Consider the following 21,102-nt stretch of genomic DNA (forward strand, 5'->3'; position numbering starts at 1 on the left):
CCTGTCTTCAACGTCCGACATGGCTTTGGAAAATCAGGGGGACTACTTACAAGATAGAGAGGCTTATGATTGGCGTTTCTGGTGTGTGGACCGCTCCGAACGACTGTAACATGTTTCTTTATTGACAGTCTCTATAACACGAGACATAGAATTTGCCTAGTTCGTCCCCATTTCCTGAAACCTAACGCTTCACATATCGCATATTCAAAACAGAGAACCTAAAAGGCCGATAAACTAAATGAGTCATGATCTGTGCCAAAAAAGTATAACTCTGACAAAAACGAAGACTATGTAGCATCGATGGTGTCAGGCATAGTTTCAAAAGAAATATTCGTCAATTCAATTATTCAAGCAGGCAGGGAGAGTTCTTCGACTCCTCAAGGCTGGGTGTGAGTGATGGTTTCATAGTTGAAGGCGTCGGTGGTGTCTTCGACAAGAAGGATGGTGTTAAGTATCACGATTGAAAACTATGGATCGAACTGAACAGTGGACTGCATATTGATTGAAGCTATCTATCCAGGGGACTTGAGGACTCTTTCATAGTTGATAGTTGATGACCTCGAATAGTCTGTATCTTCAGAGGCCTCCAAGGGGCCTTCGAAGGCCTCAAACCTCAAACCCCCGTTGAAACGGGTTGTGTAGCAGCTATCGTCACGGATACAGCGTTTTCCACCTTATTTCCGTTGTCATTAAGACAAGTCACTTCTCAACTTTGATGGCTTCAACCGAACATGGTTAAAATGTATGTGACATTACGTACAGTACATCTCAAGGCTCAGTAAATACGAGTATGATGCCAAGGCGTGTTGTAATATTCCTTAGATCCCACACTGTTATTCCTACTACACTACACGCTGTTGCTGTGCTTTTGTTGCCGCGTCAGCTTATCAATACGGAATTCTAGCATCAGTTAAAGCCAGAAAGCAGAACATGTTGCAGTAGCTTCTTGTACAGTACGGAGAAGAGCTTCGATAAATTGACAAACGTTGGAGTCGACTTCATAGAAAATCCGTCATTCTGTTCCAACTCTCCTTCCCAGACACTCATGAGCACGTATAACTTTCCATAATGATGCTCGTTTTCAACGCATCTTCCGGTAGAAACCAACCTTTCTCTTGCAATTCCTTTAGAAGAGTTTTCCTTCCTTCTTCTGCCTCAGCGCGACGAGCTGCTTTGAAAGATGCTTCAACAAAGTACTGCCATGCCGATCCATCAGCGCTTCGGATGGGCCAAACCTCAATATACAGCTTGTGATCCTGCCACTTGCCAATTGCTCGGGTGGCGTGAACTGGTCCAAAAATGACTGCCTTCTCTAACGCTTCGGTACCCCATTTTTTCCCCTTCCAATTGTCGAACTTGCTCGGAGCCTTGTCTATGAGCATGTCCCGCGAGACAGCGGTCCCAGGAAGGTTCATCTCGCCGTCTCCGGAATATTTGACCTTCTTTTCACGACTGACGGAGAGTGTCTGCTTCTTAAAGCCCCACTCGACTTGGGCTTCGTACTTGTCAGATGTTGAGTTGAAGCCATCCTGATTAGCTTCTGTGAGCGCAGCTTCAACATTGCCACCCGCGATGTCGTATCGCTTCTTGTAAGTCAATTCAAACTCGGGTTTCTTTTGGACTATTCGCAATCGAACGTTCCAGCCAGCTTTGAATATTTCGTTGGAGCACTTGTCGAGAAAGTGGACATTCATTTTGACTGTGTCTTGGACTGAAAAATTGTCCCGAACCGAATTCTTCAACTGATGGTCAGAGTTGAGGACCCGGCTTGCGTCGAGCTGAAATCTGACCTCAAAGTCGGGCGTCATATTTGGAGCCTGCGCCGCAGAAGCAACACTTGGCGACATTGTGAAAAATATATATGTATAATAAATTTAGATTGTGTGGTAAGTCCGACTTGGCAGTACCTTTAGCAGAGCTTTATGCTGCACACTCCTCTGATGATATGCGTTTGCTTAGTCCTAGGGATTATCTCGGTACCAAGAGTGCAACAAAACAAAAGAAAAAAAGGGGCAGTAAAGGAGAATTGGAGGAGTATATGCCCAATCACATTTTATTACGTGTACGCTTGGCATTCGTTGCATGACGGTGGGCCAGACGACTGATGCTGACCACGAATGACCGTGAGGCGTTGTGCTTTCAGATGGAAATACTGTGCTGTAATTCAAAAAGCAATGAAAGTATTAGCATTAGATACGTTTGGGTTGTTCAGCGCCGCCAAGGTGGCGTTCAATGTTTCAGCGCTGGCAGGTTAAGCTTCAGCCGAGTTTGTCATACCCATGCATGGCACTTCCAATTTTATAGAGTTTTGTCCCAAAGTATCTTTCTACATCCTTCCAATAGTGGCCTTTGAGTTCTCTATTGATACCATGGCTAACCATTCGAGGCGGCTTACCACTCTTTTGGCCTATAAAACCCAACACAAGCCGTCACACCTGTCTAGAACAAGATGCTGCATCGCAACTGGTTTGCCATACATCCTCACCATGAAGCTTTCTCTTCACTATTTGTTCCTGCAGCTCCTATGTCTGCCTGGAATCTTGGCCTGGGGAGGTAAGTCGAGCTCCCAAAAACGCACCTCGCTACCAAAGTTGTGTCTAAGCTCAAGGTCACCTAGATCTGGGTCACGATACCACGGCATATCTCGCCAGCCACTTTGTTTCCTCGCCAACCAGGGACTATCTCAAAAATCTTTTACGTAACCACCACGACGACTATCTCGCCGGAGTAGCCACGTGGGCGGATCAGATCAGGCGCCTGCGTCAATGGAAATTCACGACGAACTTCCATTTCATCGATGCCCATGATGACCCCACTCACGATTCGTGTCAAGTTGACTATGCGCGAGACTGCAAGAAAGGAGGATGTATTATCAGCGCTTTGGCCAACTACACGGAGCGGGCCCGCGATAGAGCTTTGCCTCGATTAGAGCGCGAGAATGCATTTAAATTCCTGATCCACTTCATCGGTGACTTACATCAGCCGTTGCACAACGAAGACGTTGCGAAAGGCGCAACTGAAATCCAAGTTCGGTGGCAAAATCGCCAATATAGCTTGCATGCGGTTTGGGATACTCATATCCCCGAGGAAATGACACAACATCTGGGCACCGGGCCAACAGGAACTGCAATGCAGTGGGCAGATGAATTAGCCAGCGAGATCACCAGTGGCAAATATGCAACCGACAAGGAAAGGTGGTTGGATCAATTCAACCCAACAAGTCCTAATGTGACTGCCATGGCCTGGTCAAATGAAGCCAACCATTATGTATGCACACATGGTGAGAAGAGCCCTCTTTGAGACTTTTGCTTTGAAAGATATTGCCTCCTAATATGTTTTGTCATGCAGTCTTCCCGTCTGGATTAAAACCCAAACAAATTGCGCACAAGAACCTCTACACTAATGGATACTACGACCAAGCCGCTCCGGTTGTCGAGGAGCAAATTGCTCGTGCGGGTTTCCGAATGGCCGCGTGGCTGGATGATATTGTCAGTTCACTTCAGGCTGAGGAGGGAAGCAATGAAGCCGTTGACGACGAGTTGTGAAGTCTCTGTTGGTTGTGGAGGGTAGGCTTTTGTTCGTTGGCTGTTTGGCTGCGTAGTTTATCAGGCTTGCCCTTGGATTGGAGGCAACGCAATCTTGGAAGGCTTTAATTCTAAGTCGACGACTACCTTAAATCTGGTCTATACTTTCGTTATAACAGAGCAGCACAGTATTTTGCACAACCCACTGACAGAGGGGCCATGGTTGTGGATAGCCGCAATCAAAGGGCTCCTGCAAATTTAGATTCAAAAACGCGGCACATAATAGCGTTTGTTTACTTATAGAGCAAGCTTGACATTTTGTGAAGTATTCGCCCACTGACACTTTCCCTGTCAGCTCAAGTGACGTGGTGGGTACTAGATTCTCCCACCGAATAGGTCGATTTGTAGGAAGGGCATCGCCACAGGGGGCACGAAGCTCATCCTGCCACCTGGAACAGAAAGAACAAGTGACCGCATGAAGCCGGATTTTGCTTTAATTTGGACAAGCTAGGCAGTGGGCGGTTACCCTCACATGCACGGATTCAGATAGCTAGGGCGTCTTCTCCGCAGTGGCTGGATCACGCAACATGCAGCAGGACTGTCCACGAAACCATGCTGCCACTGAACCCTATTCTAACCGACGGCTTCGAATATGGAAAAAAGCTTTGACAGTGCCACAAACATAGTAGTATCGTAGCGGCAAGACCGTCCTCGTGTGTACTTTCTCTCCCATCTCTAAGCCTCTCGTGGCTGTCAAGTTCGGGGCATAAACCTTGCACTAGATTCCGCAATGCTTATCTTTACGAGACAACGGTAAGCATGTCCTACTTCAAGCTTCCTCAGCTGCGGCTGAGACTCAAAATTCTAGTGCGAAACGCAGCAAGCCTCGGTAGAAAGAGTACATGCCTGTCCCTCTGTCAATGGCAACCAATGCATAGACTTATGAGCATTCCATCCGCAGCCGAACTCAGACATCCGATAGAACGACGAGCTTGAGTAGATAGTGGGCGTAGCGCTAGGAGCAAGCCACAATTCGGCAAGCAAATATGTCTCGGCAAGGGACGGGGCAACTATAGATGGTATCTAGCTCAACGCCTCATATCCGGCCTTACTTCAGTGTGTAGTAATAGGGCATTTCTACACATTGTGCATAGACAGAAGTGAATTGGAGTACTTCGCAGACTAAATGCAACGCAATTTACGTGATAGACTCAACTACACGGAGAAAAGTAAACGTCCAAAACTTTACGCATGCTACATTCTAAACTTGCACCGTAATCAACCAAGACTCTACGGCCTAATTTTGAATCCAGTGTCTCACGCCTCCGCAACGCACCGTGTGATATTAGATGCCTGCCCTTAGCGGTTGCGACCAACGCCACCTAGACTATACCGGGCCATACACGAAAAGCTGCCTCCGTTTATCACTGGACTCAGCCTTGATATAATATTCACAATAATCTGAAAATACAGTCCGTTACGCTTGAACCAAAATGACGATAAACCCGATAATATTGCTCTCCCAAAGACAAAGACCAAATGGGTTGGGAGTCTTCCGCCACATACAGGCTCAATATAAATTATACTAATATTTCCCGGTGTTTGAAGGGGAGAGCTGTAAATTCAATTACTGGTGGACAGGCGCACTTGTTAGAAACAAGATGAGCTAGTTCTCTCTATGCGTGCATATCAATTCTGTCTAGGATCCGTCAAGGGAATGTTTTTTTTTTCTATAATTGGCGGCGAAGGAAACGAATGGGGAGCTATTAAAAACGCACACTTCTGGAAATATCTTCTTCTACTTCCTTCCTGAAATTTACTACTGTGACAAGGCTTGGAGAAGAAACTCAATTCAATGATAATCTTGTAGGATATCAAAGGTCCTGGGTTTCTCAAGCCCTAAAGCAAGGGGGAGACCATCTTATATACATGAAAAGGAACGACCGTGCCTAAGGCTCCTGCCGGGGCACGTGTTTAACTTGTGTAACAGATACGTCCTTTATCGGTGAGGCCCCTTTGTTGGGCTTCACGATTTGTTGGGCCTTTTCCGTGCAACAATTACAAACGATTTGAGTTCACTCGTCGGTCTTCATTAAAATCGTTCTAAAGTTCAGTGTAATCTCGTGAAATCGATCCATGAATTCTTTGAAGCCAGGTTGCGTCACTTGAGTCTCAGAGGCAGAAAGATCCTTGTCGGTGCCCGAGGACCTGCGCTAGAGTAGTTTTCTGACTTGCTTGACCATGACGGCAGTTTATTTTCCCGAACCCTTCAACCGTCCGACTTTCCCGGGATGCAAGACTACAAAGCCCGGCTCAGTCTATTCCGGTTGAGATTCAAATTCATCTCTGTTAGAATATTCTTCCGAAGACACTTCCTTGGGGGGTACGGCTTGGGTGTGTGTCAGTAGAGCAGATTTTTTTTCGCTGGTGTTCGTTACAGCCCTCCAATTTATGAATGGATGCTGCACATTCCTTCGAGTATGGCGTGAGCCTCTTGCGTTAGCTTCAATTAGCCACCTTTTTTCGTATAGGCAGGCATCTTCATGAAACTTTCTATACACAGAACTGTATCGCGGACCAGTTTTTCGGGGGCTCTGAGCTCAATGAGGGAAGGCCAGGATGGCCGAGCTTGCGTAAGAAGTCCTACCGTGGGGGCCACGGTAGGCGTGGCTACGTCGTATATTTAGGGAATGCAGAGGTTTCTGGGAACCTCTATACTGATTCATAATAACAATTGATGGCCGTGAGAGTCACAGGCCTCGGAAATGTGGGCTGAAGCTGGTTACGCAGTCGGTCAATGTTGCCTCTGCTCGTTGAACACGCAAGGTGGCAATAGTAGTCGCATTACTGCTGCCTCAAGGCAGTATTCCGGAAGTGTTAAAGACCTAAGTTTCATCGATGCAAGGAAGAAGAAGGGGAGGGGAAGAACTCCTATGAACGAATATACACAGGAATTGGAACGTATCTCAACGACTATAGCTAATTCAGCCGAAGGCTGACTCTACATTAATCCATAAGTTTTCCGAATAATGAGGGTTTGGTGCAGGCTTGACAAATAAGTTTCTATTGGTCCAAATTTTGTATGGGAAATCGCGAAAGAAGGCTGGATTGGTTGGTGGCTCTAGAAAAGTGGGTAAAGGACAGCCACCGTCTGTCGGTGCTTCTTTGTTTACTTCTCTGTTTACAATCGTTTACAATCGTTTACAATCGTTTACAATCGCTAAATTTGCCCAGCGATCTGTTCGTTTGCTTGGCCAGCAGCCTTTCTTCCATTATTGAAACAGATGTACCGCATGGTTGGGTATGGATTATGATTCTAGGGGTAATATTAGTCCTAGATCTGAATTGGCAGTCCATTGCCCGTCTTGCGACCGAACAAAATCACCAAGTAATTTCGTTAGCAGGAGGAAATCTGCCAATCCAACTACAACCTGTCTGGAATGCCGGGACCACCGCAATTCCGAGGTAACTGACACCATTGATATACTATATATGCCTCCCTAACCTGATCAAGCGTGCCAGGTCCAAAGGTGCCGTCCTTGCATTGAGAAAGCTGGCTGTCCGTCCTACCTCAGCTGAGAGATCTGCCCCGAAAAGAACCGACAGAGACGCTGGCCTATCGCCTCCTAACCAGAGATCTGGAACCCAACCTACATCGCCAGAGAAGCTACGGCAACAACATACAGCTAGGAGTTTGTTCGGAGAGCCAGGCAGCCAGCCGCAGATAGTGCTGGGGACGCCGATCCCACCAACCCAAGCGAGCTCGCGGCTCTTCCGGGCTCTAGCTCCCTCACCGCCTGTGCCGCCCTCGACCGATCCTGTCGCCTCACATTCTGATCCATCTACTGTCCGAAGCAGCACGACTGGTGTGGACTACTCTTACCTGGCTGTTAGGTTCCACAAGGGCGGGAAGGACTCGCAAGATGATGCCTCCAAGGCCGGCGCCAGGGCCAAGCAGGCCACTATTCGGCGCGACCATCGTTCACGACGCCGTGCAGGGGAGGCTGTGTCACTAACTCCCACAATCTCTCAACTCGGCGTCTTTGAAGGTTCTGATGGTCCTGGAGAAGGTATCCTTGTGCTGTGGTCCCGGCAGTTTGTTCAAGCTAACCACGGAACGTAGCTGGGAGTCAAGATCGACTACAGGCAAATGAGCTCCCAGATGGGGATGGAATGACCAAGGAAGCGGATGACAGGGGACAGTTCTCTGAATCTGATGTTGACGTCGAGGACTATTTCAACTTGCTGCTTTCACCTGCTCGACCACGGAAGTACCTCGAACACCTAGGGGTAGAGTCTGATTCCGATCTAGGGGACGAAGACGGGAACGATAATAGCAATGCCTTGGACGAAAGCCCTCTTCGCTATTGCTCGCGGCAGCCTTCCAGAAAGTCAGGGCCTCGTCGCCGTGCTCGCCGTGGTCCTGCCCCTGGTACAGGAGGGCGGCCAAAAAAATCTCAAAGGCAAACTCGATCGTCGGGGCCGCCACGACGGTACCGGAGTCCAGTGATGATTCCACCTGAAGAATCGGCCGTATTTCACGCACAAGATCCGGTGTGGAATGGGGACCTGGACGCTTGCGCCTTGACCTGTCGTGATAAAGCAATCCTCCGTGAGTTCTGGACAAAGCTGGACAATGACCAAATGCAATTTTGTGGTCGATGTCAAGAGCGTTGGTTCCAGATGAAGATCGATTCTGATGGCATTTGTGCGCGTTGCTGTCGAAAGGATGATAAACGCGGCCCTGAAGAGCCGTACTTCTTCTCTGTGGACAACCAGTTGGATTTTGGCTCCGTACCGACTCAATTGCCTCAGCTTACACCTACTGAAGAGTCTTTAATAGGCCGTGTTCACGTCCACGTGAATATTATGCTTGTGCGGGGCCAGCAGTACAAATATCGGGGACATGTTGTTCACTTTCTCCGCGAGGTTGGCTTGGTGTACAACCAACTCCCGCTTTTGCCGCGGGAGTTGAACACTGTATTACTCCGTCCTTCCAATACGTCGTCCCATGCAAACCTTAGCCGGCAATTCACCCGCCAGTTCCGTGTACGCCGCCAGCCAGTTGCCATATGGCTTAACTACCTCCGGCGCCATCATCCTGGCTATCGATGCATCGTCATCGACGAAGAGCGGCTGAGTCAATTGCCTCAAGATGGCAATGTCCTGGACGACATCCCCCAGAGCCAGGTGGAGGCTGCCGAAGTTGGACCCGAGGAAGATGAGGAGGCAGAACCGGACCTGGAGGACGAGGCTGCGGTGCCGGACCTTTTGGCCAAGGACACGGAGCTCGATGCTCTGCGGTCTATTCTTGCCGGAGAACCAGAAGCTGAACCAAGGCTTTCCACAAGCTTCCAGGAGCAGGTGCAGCACGAGCTGCAGCTTCCGAATATACGGCGCACACCCATTAATGAGTTCAATCGCTCTCATGCCCTACTCTCCTTAGCTTTTCCCTGCCTCTTTCCTGACGGGAGAGCCGACTTTGTTGAGCCTCGGCTACGGTCAATCGACTACAAGGACTACATCGAGCACGCGATGCGCTGGCATGACGGGCGTTTTGCACGCCACCCGACCTTCCGCTTCGTCGCCTTCAATACTCTGATGCGGTCACAGGCCCGTGCACGGTCCAAATTCTTCGTGAAGCAACACGATGGTAGTCATGAACCGCTCACACGGGAGCAGCTTGTTCAGGCACTGGAGCACAGCGAGGACCCTGAGGCGCAGGTGCTAATCAACTCAATCACAAGACATGCGGTACCTATTCGCGGCACGCGCCCCTTCTGGAACAGGAAGAGGCAGGACCTCGAGGCCTATGCCTACAACCTTGGATGTCCTGGTGCATTCATCACATTCAGCCCGGCAGATTTACACTGGCGGAGTCTCTACCAGCACATGCCCCGATATGATGAATGGCTGGCTGCGTCCGAGTCCGAGAGGATGGGTCTCTCGCGCCAACTTTTGCGTCAGAATCCTCACATTGCTGCTTTCCATTTCTACCGCCGATACTGTTTCTTTCGAGATATCGTGTTAAGCAAGAAGTTCAACATTACGGATTACTGGGATCGGTATGAATGGCAAGGGCGTGGCAGTCCGCACAACCATGGCCTGTACTGGATGGAGAATTGCCCAAGAGTCGACATGGTGGATGAAGCCGCTCGTGATGTTTTTGCACGCACGTGGGGATTCCACATCACTGCCATTAATCCTGAGCCGACTAGGACTATGCCCCAGGGTGAGGGTAACCCCCTGAGCGTAGATCCACTGAGTACAGAACTGACATTCCTGCGTCTCTCACAAATCGTCAACCGCTGCCAGCGCCACAGATGCAATACCACATACTGCTTACGCGTAAGGAAGAGAACCGTTGATCTGGCGAGGGATATGGAAGGCGCTGCTGCAGATATCGAGGCGGCCAATGCGGCCAATCCAGAGCGGGAGTGTCGTTTTGACTTTCCTCGTGCCTTGCGGGAGCTGGCCGCAGTGATCAGGAAGGAAGGCAAGTCGTACTATGTCTTCGAGGCGGCGCGGAATGACAACCTCATGAATCACTTCAATCCCGCCATTATACTAGGCTGGCTAGCCAATATCGACATATCTCCTTGCACCAGCCTACAGGCGGTTATTACGTACGCTGCCAAGTATTGCAGCAAATCTGAGAAGAAGACTGAGCCTTACTGTAAGCTTGCAGACCAGGTTTTGCCGCACACGGCACACCTTCAGCCGCTATTATCCTTCTCCTCTCGCCTGATGAATAAGCTGATTGCCGAGAGAGATTACTCGGCGCAGGAGATTTCCCATCTTCTCCTTAACATTCCTCTGCAGGAAGGCACGCGGATGGTGGTCTCTGTCGACTGCCGTCCTTTGGAGCAACATGCACGTTCGTATCGCGTGGATGAAGATGTCAACGAGACCGTCGGCAGCTACAGGAGGTATCTCGAGAGAAATGACCAGCACGAGGATGCAACTTACCTCGAGTACCTGCAATCGTATAATCTCAAGACGTGGAGGAGACTCGCTGCCAACGCGAAGAAGAGAGTCCTGTCTTACTTTCCTCGATACAGGTCCGTGGAGGCATCTCCCCAGTTTGGTGACTTCTGCCGTGTTAAATTGATGATGGCTCATCCGCATCGCTCTCCAGAGGAGTTGCTCACTGTGGGCGGGCAGCGGTTCGATTCCTTCGCGGCTGCGTACAGGTTTTGCAGAGAGCAGCACCGTGACACCCATGCGGACGATCATTATGGGGAGCCAGATACAAATGAATTGAGGGCTGAGGACGACGAATTTGAGCTTGAGGTCCATGAAGAGCCCATTGTGGATGAAGACTGGCATGAACTCGCCCGCATGCTTCCCGACCGCCCGCTGGAGGAAGAGGATATCGACATGCTCGGCCGCCGAGACATCGACATCAATTATGATTGGACCCCTCACGTTGGACGGTATACTGATGACGGTATTCTCAAGGGCGACTACTGGAAGCAACGCAAGGCGGCAAACCGCCTTGACCTTGATGTGGATCATCAGCCCTTGGAAGCTCGAGATTCCCTAAACCGGGATCAGCGCTTAGTATACGATACCGTGATGGACCACTTCCTGAATCAGGAACCCTCTCAGTTGCTGCTCCATGTGGATGGTGGAGGTGGTACCGGGAAGTCATACCTCATTAATTTGCTCTCCGCGCACCTCCAAGCCGCTGCTGCCGGGAGAGGGACACCTGTTTGGCGTGCCGCGCCCACTGGCGTCGCGGGAAATCAGATATCGGGCACTACTTTGCACTCCCTGTTACACCTTCCAATCAACAAGGACTTCAAGCCCCTCTCGCCCACTGACATGGCCCAGCTCCAGAAGAAGCTGAAGGACATCAACTACCTGATCATCGATGAGAAGAGCATGCTGGGACTGCGACAGCTTTCTTGGATCGATGACCGCCTGCGCGAGGCGTTCCCGAGTAGGAATGAGGAGTTCTTTGGTAGTCTTAACATCCTTCTGGTTGGCGACTTCTTCCAGCTTCCACCCGTGCTACAGAAGCCGCTCTATTACGATAAAGAGGTGCAGGGAGTGGAGATCAAAGGCAGGAACGCATATAGACGCTTCGATAAATCAGTCTTCTTGAAGGTTGTCCAACGGCAACGGGGCGACGATCAGAAGGCGTTTCGCACAGCTCTCGAGGAATTGCGGCTCCTCCAACTGTCAGTCGAGTCCTGGAAACTCCTTTCCGGTCGAGTACAGGCGAAGCTAGATGATCTGGAGGTCGCCAGGTTCGCCAACGCCTTGCGAGTATACGCCACGAAAGATAGGGTGAACGAATATAACCACTACCACCTCGACCGCCTCGGCCGGCCAGTCATTCAGGTCAAGGCTAAGAATGTCGGCCTTGGCGCGGCTGCGGCGCCTGATGACAAGGCGGGCAACCTTGCGAAGCAGATCCCTATATGCATTGGCGCCCGTCTGATGCTGACATCTAACCTTTGGCAGCCAGTTGGTCTCTGCAACGGCGCTCGCGGTACCGTTTACGATATCGGCTGGGCACCGGGGGCTGACCCAGTCCAAGACCCTCCCTGTGTTATCATGATGGAGTTTGACAAGTACAGTGGACCTGTGTTCCTGACCACCGCTGATGGCAGAAAGATTGTCCCGATTCTCCCAGTAGACAGGGACTTCCTCATCGGAAGCACTCTCTGCACTCGCACGCAGTTTCCCCTGATCGTATGCTACGCCATTACGGTTCACAAGTCGCAGAGCATCACTGAAGATGTCATCGTGACAGATCTCTCCTGTCGGGACTTTCAGACTGGTTTAAGCTACGTAGCTGTCTCTCGCGTAAAAACGCTCCAGGGCTTGATGCTGGATGCGCCCTTTGATCGTGGTCACCTGTTTTACGAGTCTCCACCAGAGGGTATGAAGATGAAGATGAGGGATGAGCGGCATAGAAGACGACAGGTCCTTACACGGAATCCATATAGGTCAGACCACGGCTCTGCATAACTAGATAGCTAGCTAAATGTAATGGCTTAATAGTTGCTTGGCCCAAGGACTCCCAGCCTTCGGATGATCGTACCCCTTGCACCCACAGCTCTAACGTGCAAGGGGTGGCGTAGTATTTTAGACATGTAAAAACGCGACAGCCCTTGCAACCAACATGGCGAAGTGATGTCAAAAGTCAATCTATCATGCATTCTAAAAGAAGCTGTAAAATAGTCTCTTAATACACCAATATATATGTATATACCAGCCCTCAACAAGGTTCTGTCAACAAGAGCACGCAGGTTACCAAACAATCAAGTTAAACGTACGTGGCAAGTATTGCGCTAATGACGAATGGTGTCATTTTATAAATGTCCTTGTAAGGTGTTGCCATGTTGGTAGTGTAATAATCTCGCCGGACGCGGTTACAGCGTAGAACTTGTTTGTAAATTAAATTTATTGTACGACTCTGACTGGCCCTGAGATGATGATGTTGTACAGCTACTCTGCGGGCCGGTCATGTGGTACGCCAAGATGTGACGACAGATGACAGAAAATTAAATGAAAAGGAGGAGAGACGGTTGGTGACGAGATCTATACATCAGGTGACGGGGCACCCTGGCATCCTTCTATGCCATGCATCGTAAAAAGCGGCCGAGGGATCGGGGTTGGGGTTTGAAGTCATTTCCGATGTTCAACCTGGGCCACAGATCTACATATGTAGCCATCCACAACGACCAGTACGAGGCCGATGACATTTGACGCAGCCACCTTTCATGTCGAGCCAATAAACACATTTTGGACAAATTTACAACCTGGTTTGGAGAGATTCATGTACTCCGTAAGGGTTGCAAATTTCGCAGGCTCGAGTCACCTCAATTCCTGCGCATTTAATCCTGGCCACACCCAGAACCTGTTTCCATGCATGTTGGTTCCAAATCAACCAGCCATTTGCTGGTCCTTTTGCGACGGCACTCCACTATATAACCTTTTAGGGGGCAGCACGTCAGAAAAAAAGCCGAGGGAACTAAATAATGGAGCTGACTGCTGGCCACAACAGGCGAAGAATATTGTAGCAACTCGGAGACCGTTTAGGTACAACGGCAGCTTGCAGCCTATTCCGTTCGAATTGAACAAGGTTACACGCAATACGAAGAGTAGGCAAGAGTGGGAAGAGTAACAAAATAAAGCTTCATAACCGTGCTCCTGCCATGTTCAACAGGTGTTGGAGGTGTCGGCGGTGTCGGCGATTCACTTGTTTGATTCAATGTCATCAGCGTCTTGAAAAGTATAAATAGATCCAACTACTCCAGCTTCAACCTGCAAACTCACGCAGAGAATTAGACTGCGTTTTACAATCTCCAAGAAAACACCTACTTTGAATCTTGATTCCCAGCTATACTCTGGCAATTAGTCCCTCTGGTCTGCCTTGGATGAGAGTCCTGATTTAAGTCAAATCGCTAAAAAAGGCAACATTTGCAGACTATTTTGCTAAGTAAGTATTCAAATAAACCCGTTTCTCTCCCAATTGTGTAACCCGAGGGGCGAAGCGCGTTGTCCTTGGCCGATGTCAAGTCTGGTTCACAAAACAAATTGTAGCGATGAACCGAAGAAGAAGAAGTCTTCCATGCTAGTACATTCGGACACACTTTGCTTAATGCGAGTCTAATTGCCACACGGTTACACCAGAATAAAAGCGTTGGACCAGCAACGGTTACACAATAACAAAATATCGCGGGGCCCGAGGTCAGACTATAAGCGAGGGCTGCCTCAGGCCTCGAATATATATCAACTTTGTGTATATATAAAAACCTCTGGTCCCGTAAAGCCTCTTTAAAAAATCAAGGACTTTACTCGTGCCGCCCCACTATTTTAGGGGCCTCGTTTCACTCACCACCTAAATAGTGGGGCGTGCACGAGTAGTAACTACCTTGAAGTCCAGATTAAAGATTGAATTGACCCTTTCATGTTCCAAGCCCAGGCATGCTGCCCTTGTCACACTAATACATACAAGGGATTGGTTCCACAGCGGCTCGGAAGTAAGTTGCGCGTGCCCGGCCAGGCGCCAAGCACAGATCCTTGTAGCGAATAGAGGACGGCATCATCTTGGCGATAACCAACAGTCAGGCAACGGTCAAATCAAGCGATGCCGCGCTCCAGTTTTTGACTCGAGAAACCGAGCCGCTGTGGGGCTAGCTTCCTTCCATGTTCAACGTTGCGGCACTGGCACATCTGGTGAAGCTAGTTTGGTGTGGCGCCGTGTCCGTCCCCGGGAAGTTGCGACCGTTGGTCAACTTGACGTCTGGTTGCCTCCCAACGCCCAACACAAGGCTTTCTCCCATTTGAGGAGGAACGCTTGACCCATTCTTTTCCCCATCGCGGTCCCGTGACTGGATTTTTTTCCTTCTTCCCCAGAGGTATGCGTTCCACTTTCACAACTTCCCCATTACACTCGAGTCAGGGCCTGCATTGCGGTCTGACCATGGCACTCGAAAATCTAGCTTGGCAGATACGTGCATGTTCAAGGCTGGCCGTCTTTAAATCCATAAAAAAGCGCCAATTTCGCTTCGTTAGCATTAGCGTTTTCATTTCCCTCTGTCTCATCATATATCTTTTAATTGTCTATCTTCGCTCTGGTCCCCGAACCTGGACCGTCGAAACCGTCGTTCACCAAAAGGACACAAAAATCTCGCACAATCCGCAATATTCCTTGACACCATTCCCTGCCTCGCCGCTTGAAGGGAGTCACGACACATCATCAGACCAAAGAGTACGCCGTCCATGGCTGGCGGCAGTCATATGTGCGGCCCAGGATGTTGAACGACGAATGTTGATCCGCTCAACGTGGATGCGCCTGTTTCGACACATCCCGTTTGATGCTCGTTTTGTCGTGTCCAACCCAGGCCCCCGCTGGAATGAGATTGTTCGGTTTGAAAATCGCACATTTGGCGATTTGATTGTCCTCGACCATATCCCCGAAGATGACATGACCGCCAATACCATCAAGACGCTTGAATTATACAAGTGGCTCATAAACCATGGATCCAAGTACGAATTTGTGACCAAATTAGATACCGATGTCTGGATAAATGCCCCTGCCTTCTGGGAGAGGTACCTGGTCCCTAGGTTATCCAACAAGTCGGGACATACAGCAGCTGCTGTAAACCGGACCGTTATTGGACAGCTCTATTTCTCCGACTCGGGATATAATACCTTTGCACATGGGTCAATGTACACAATCACTTGGGATATGGTGCAATTACTAGTTTCGCTGCAGGAGAGGTTTAACGTCTTGACCGGCGAGGACGCAGCTGTCGGTATTCTAATGCACAAGGGATCCCAGACGGCAAACTTTGTCAACTTTCGTGGCGAGGAGAAGTTTGATTACGACGATTCCGACGCTAGAGAACACGACTTTGCGTGGGCAAGGGCTGGCACTCACCCCAATGCGATATCGCACGCAGTCTATGGAAGCAATGTCATTGCTGTCCACAAGCTCAAAGACAACCGCCTGTGGATGAAGGTGGCCAAATGCTTTAATCAAAGAGGCATTAAGCCAATGCCGCCATTACAAAGGCCTGAACGGAGACTATCGCTTGGCACTCGCTGGAACGACTGGATGCACTCGATAGGACTCTCAAGATCGTACGTATCAATGATGGAAACGATTCCAAAGGAGCTCATTGCCTACGACACCGATCATTGGGTGTGTGATGGTATCTGGAATTTGGGAGGCTCCCGACAAGGTTTCAATACCTACGTGGCACATGCCAACGTTGTTTGAAGTTGTACGTCATGTTCTGGGGTGAAAGTTCTCTTTTTTAAATACTTTATGTTATTACTACACCAGCGTCAATTATTACTTTTATAATTCTACTAAAATCCCCCGCAAAAGCCGATGTGATCCGAGTAGTGGTTGCTGTCAACCGTGCTAGTGCACTCTTTCGGCTCTAGGACTGTGAAGAGCAGCGTTGGGAGGGGCTAAGACACTAGGGGGGGACTATTGACGTTAATCTACGGCACAGATTATCTCAAGTCAGCCGATTCATGGCCGTGATCGGAATGGCCTGGTCTGGCGATTTGTGCTATAAATAGATTAAGCTAAGAGGATTATGGCCGGTGGCTGGTGGCAGAATGCTTTTACGCTAAGGGTTCTCTCTTCCTCGAAAAGCGGCACTTGGGCAATCTAACTGACAACAGTTGCCCGACATGGTATGCAACAACCTGCTCAGATGCTTGGTGTTGATAGAACTTGTAGCGGTAAATTCTCCTGCTCCCATCACTTACAATATCAACGCCACCATCTCTTGCACCGCTGCCTGCCCCTACGTCACCGCGTGCCGCTACACTCGCCTTCTGCCCTGGTCCAATATCCCGAACGCAGATGAGTTTGTGCAGGACCGCATCACATACGTGAAACGCGTAATAGTCGCAAATAAAGGTGTTGCGTCAAGAACAGCAAAATTATAGATCTACTGAATTCCTTCCAATAGCACTGATAGCAGCTTATACTCTATGCGACAAAAGGATGCCACTGGATGTCACGGGGTTCATGACACATTGGGAAGTACAGTCTCCAATATAGTCGAGCTAGTGACGAGAAAGACGTGTAAGTACTACTTTCACGAATGTGTGGTTGAAAAGTACAAGCAAGATCTGTCTTAGAAAAAACCATGTTTTGCGCCCCCTCCGACGCTCTCACATCTGCAATGTCTTGTACATCATCACGACGCTCCTCTTTTCTCTTTTCTTTTCAAGGGGTTTGCCCCAAGAACAGCCCCGCTGTCCTAGAGCCTAATTTCCACAACACCAGCAAGTTCGGCTGAGACGCCTAAACTGTCCCCCAAAGTGCCCAATCTCGATCAAAATCTCGTGCATATCGCCTAGTGTCTTGGATGTGAGAGTAGCGTGCCCGTGGCCCAACAATAGCCGTTGCCGTGAGATGCCCATGTCGGAAATTAACCAGGAATTTTTCCCGCCAATGTTGGAAAAGTGCGGACCCAGGCTCCCACGGCTTGAAGACAATCTCCTCTGCGCTGACTTTGTTCTTGGTTTCCTGAACCTCCTGTTCCCACTCCTGGGGAGTATCCGCAAGGACCAATGCCGGCATGGGTGACTGGGGAGTATCTGCGAGATGAGCACCCAAAAAACGATCTTCGTCGGCTCGATTAGCTGCGGCAATAGAAGAATCAGAGGGCAGTGGCACCAAGTCATTCAAGTCCCCATCCGAACGGCTCGATGCGTCGGGCCGATGGGATATATCCTCTGAGCACCCGTCAACGTGCTCGAGATAATCTACGCTGCTGCCGTCCACGCCTGGTAGATGGGCTTGTGAACACGGCAAAGACAGTAGAGAAAATGAATACAAGTGCTCGGCAATGTGGTCGAGGAGAGGGCCGGAATCGGCAGGTCCGCCAAAGTCGCAAAGAGGGCAGTCGCTGATATCTGTAGGCCCTGGCCTAGCAGCACCTGCGACCAGGACAGGGTATTGATCTTCGCTGACTGCGTGCCCATGAGCTTCCTTGGTGTGATTGAGAAATAGTTGGACGGATGGAAATATGCGTGGCGGGTTGCCGGGGAATCCGCAAGGCTGGCATTCCCAACACTCTGGATAATGCGAGAGAATGTGCTTCATCCACTGGGCCCGGGTGACGAATAACGCATCTTGTTGCTCGCAGCCTTCAATAATACAAGTGTATGGGGATATGTCCTCCCTTACGTGTTGCCTGTCTTCTAGTTAGTGATGACTCGCAAAGATCAAGTGGCCGCAGAGTGTGGCTTAAGCTGGGGAGGGATCTCCTTACTCCCAAAGCGTGTCCTCTCGCAGCATTTCCGGAAGCACCTGACAGCAATAAGGGCAACGAAAGTATTTCTGCCCTTCCTTTAGTTTTGGAGGACGCGGATAGCCAATGTTGACAGTCGTAGCGGCAAGGGCCGTCTTGGCAAAGCTATCTGGAACCGGCCCCGTCAAGTTGGAGCTGGTGTTCTGAGGATCAAACTCGAAATTCCTAGCATCCTTTTGTGCATATAAAAACATATGGCGCCGTCTGAGATTCGCCTTTATTAAACGTTCTTGCAAAGGCGTCAGCGAATTGCGGTCAACATCCCGATACTGTCGGACCTCTTCGGAGCCTTTGGCAAGGACGATAACGGTAAGCTGGTCGCGCAAATCCTCGTAATCCTTCGATTGGAAAGTTCCGTCTGCTCTCTGTAATATAGGATTTGGCTTAGGCTTTCCCATAGCCTCGTCAATCGGTTTGAGCTGGCGAATGAGGAAGTCCACCTCGCTCTTGGCCGAGTCAAGAGAGGTCATACCGACACGAGTTGTCTGGATTGAGTTGTCTTCATCGCCTGACTCCGAAGATGATAGATCCGACGACGGAGAAAATTGTCTTGTTGTCGGGCCTGTCACATTCGGATCATCAGTTGGTGAGCTATCTTGTTGGTTTTCGCTACATGCAATTGCGGCCCCATCATGCTTGATTTCTTGTTCGGATGCTAGAGAGTATGTATCAGCATTGCGTTTTTAGAAGGAGATGAGAATTCAAAAGGAAATCAAAAAAAAGAAGGGGGGGGAGAGAAGGGAGAGAAAACTTGAAAGCCAAAAATAAACGCCGCACACGTAGACTAACCATTCTTTTGGCAACCTTGAATGCTATTTAGCAGTAAGGAGAGGAGGCGCACAACAGCATTCTTGGTATCCGGCTCAAACTCCAGCCTTGAGTCGAGTGGAGATTCGGTGTCGCCAAAAACGTCCGCGGTAGCAGTCCAAGATAGGAACTCTGCCTTTGTGTTTTCGGCCCATCCGTAACGCTTTAGTGGCGTACTATCGAGACACCTTTGCAAAGCGTCGAGACATTGCCTTGCGAAGGCTTCAATGGACTTGCCCTCATTTGCAGTATCGGCCTCCATTGTCGACGGTTTTTCGATGATGTGAAGGAGCGGCACCAGTGACGTGCGGGCCTAGGAATGGCATGCTATTTATAACAAGACCCCGGAGAGCATAGGTCCATGGCAAGTTGCCTCATGTTCCAATGTTCAGCCCGCGTGCAGCAGATGAGAAGCCGTAGTGTCTGCCAGCTTGGATGAACACCAAGGAGTCAGCAAGTGTACATACCTCGTCTTCTCGGTAAGCGACCGACAACAAAGACGTGAGGCCACTCGCTGCCCAAGGCGTCTCCACTAACGGATTACGTAGGTGTGTATGTTCTGCAAGACCATTTGAACTCCGGGGAGACACCTGGAGGACGCCTCGGGGACTCACAAAGCGACGAGTGTATGCGACTCTGACCAAACTCCTGCTGTGTCATCTGCCCGCGCGGCCGAGGAGAGGACAAAGCGTGTAAAAAGGCCAGAGTCTACAAGGCCAAACAACCCGTCTTCAAGCCCAAGAGAATCCAGCGCAGATCCACGGCTTTACTTTGTGCTTAAGGACCACTCCCAGTGTTTTGGCCTTATCACGCCGTAGGACTGGACGCTGCAGAATATCCATCACGTGACCGCTGCCGGCTTATTGCATTCAATACTTGTCCTCTATAAGCCTCAAACGGTTGGAAAGCCTGAAAATGGAAAGTACCCATGGCCAAGTGGTCTTGTACTTGCGGGGGAGACGCCGTGCCGCCGGAGCCATACGGAGACATATCCGGGTTGGGAGCACGCAGTCACTCGGGTGCAAAAGCCGTGTAGCGTGAATCATCTAACCTGGGGCTTAGGTTCGCCTCGGCTTCACAATTATGGCATGGGTGAGTATAGTGCTTGTGCTGCTCTACTATGTTCTCGCATTTGAACCCCGGGGTGAGCCCCTTCGCAAACAAGCGACAGTCCGACCCGAGCCCGTCGCCATCAACGAACCCAGTCGATGCAATTTTCTTTCAGGTGATTCGAACTCTGCCATCTCGTTTCGACCTCAAGCCTGAGAAACACCTGCAGCTTCACACGGAGGTCACGTTGTATGGAAGGCACGGGCCGACCCTTGAACCTGACGATAGTTGCACCAGAGCTCGAGACCTAGCTGAGGCCTCGGGCCCAAGGCTCGCTTGCTCACCGCCGCCTCGTATAAATGAGAGTCATCTCCCCCAGAGCCCTTGAGAGACCCAAGGACCTTCAATATTAAGCTGAGTTATTAGCTGAATCGAGTATTGTGCCAAGCCCTTTGTGTAAAGCCCTTGTCACAGTAATAGCCCCCAGCTCGTGCTGCCTGATGAGCATGCAGATAGGCACGAAGACAAGTCAAGGCGGAAAGATGGGTAAGCCTTGAAAAGCACCCAAGATAGAGGACAGTTTGCCAATTGTAAGCGGCCAATCTACACGTTAGAGGATAATATCCGCTGACCATGATGGCCATACCAGTGATGAGTTTTGTGTCCGCTAACACGAGAAACACTGGCGCGGTAATTAGCACAGGAGCAGCTCTGCTTCGATGACGACGGTTATTACTGTGACAAGGGCTCTATATAAAGGGCTTGGAATAATATTCTATTCAGCTAATAATTCGCTTTAATATTAAAGGTCCTTGGTTTCCAAACTTCAACTTGGCCGGGATGCTTATCCGAGGCTTTTGGGTTTTGCTAATATTGTCATTCCATCCGCCACTCTACTCTATTTCTTTGCTGGCATT

The 21,102-nt window shown here is 49.8% G+C and overlaps 4 protein-coding genes across 4 annotated transcripts; 2 read left to right on the forward strand and 2 right to left on the reverse strand.

Annotated features, from left to right (window-relative positions):
- Positions 1-1,043: 1,043 nt before the first annotated feature.
- Positions 1,044-1,847, reverse strand: J3458_020974 (uncharacterized protein; the record flags this gene model as incomplete). Its single annotated transcript, XM_007812541.2, has 1 exon — positions 1,044-1,847. One exon carries the CDS (start codon positions 1,845-1,847, stop codon positions 1,044-1,046), a length of 804 nt encoding a protein of 267 aa, XP_007810732.2.
- Positions 1,848-2,486: 639 nt separating this feature from the next.
- J3458_020975 (uncharacterized protein) lies at positions 2,487-3,545 on the forward strand (the record flags this gene model as incomplete). The annotated part of the gene is made up of 3 exons (XM_007812542.2): positions 2,487-2,553; positions 2,618-3,280; positions 3,349-3,545. The coding sequence occupies 3 exons, from the start codon at positions 2,487-2,489 to the stop codon at positions 3,543-3,545; spliced, it is 927 nt and encodes a 308-aa protein (XP_007810733.1).
- An 11,325-nt stretch (positions 3,546-14,870) lies between these two features.
- Positions 14,871-16,361, forward strand: J3458_020976 (uncharacterized protein). The gene has a single exon (XM_007812543.2). The coding sequence runs from the start codon at positions 14,905-14,907 to the stop codon at positions 16,267-16,269; it is 1,365 nt and encodes a 454-aa protein (XP_007810734.2). The 5' UTR covers positions 14,871-14,904; the 3' UTR covers positions 16,270-16,361.
- A 955-nt stretch (positions 16,362-17,316) lies between these two features.
- J3458_020977 (uncharacterized protein) lies at positions 17,317-19,397 on the reverse strand (the record flags this gene model as incomplete). The annotated part of the gene is made up of 3 exons (XM_007812544.2): positions 17,317-18,211; positions 18,290-18,983; positions 19,118-19,397. The coding sequence occupies 3 exons, from the start codon at positions 19,395-19,397 to the stop codon at positions 17,317-17,319; spliced, it is 1,869 nt and encodes a 622-aa protein (XP_007810735.2).
- Between the last annotated feature and the right edge of the window lie 1,705 nt (positions 19,398-21,102).

The sequence above is a fragment of the Metarhizium acridum genome, assembly GCF_019434415.1.
Source record: "Metarhizium acridum strain ARSEF 324 chromosome Unknown scaffold_577, whole genome shotgun sequence".
NCBI lineage: Eukaryota > Fungi > Ascomycota > Sordariomycetes > Hypocreales > Clavicipitaceae > Metarhizium > Metarhizium acridum.

Excerpts from the sequence above, each read along its gene's own strand:
- J3458_020976 (XM_007812543.2), top strand. The coding sequence starts at position 14,905 with ATGCGTTCCACTTTCACAACTTCCCCATTACACTCGAGTCAGGGCCTG.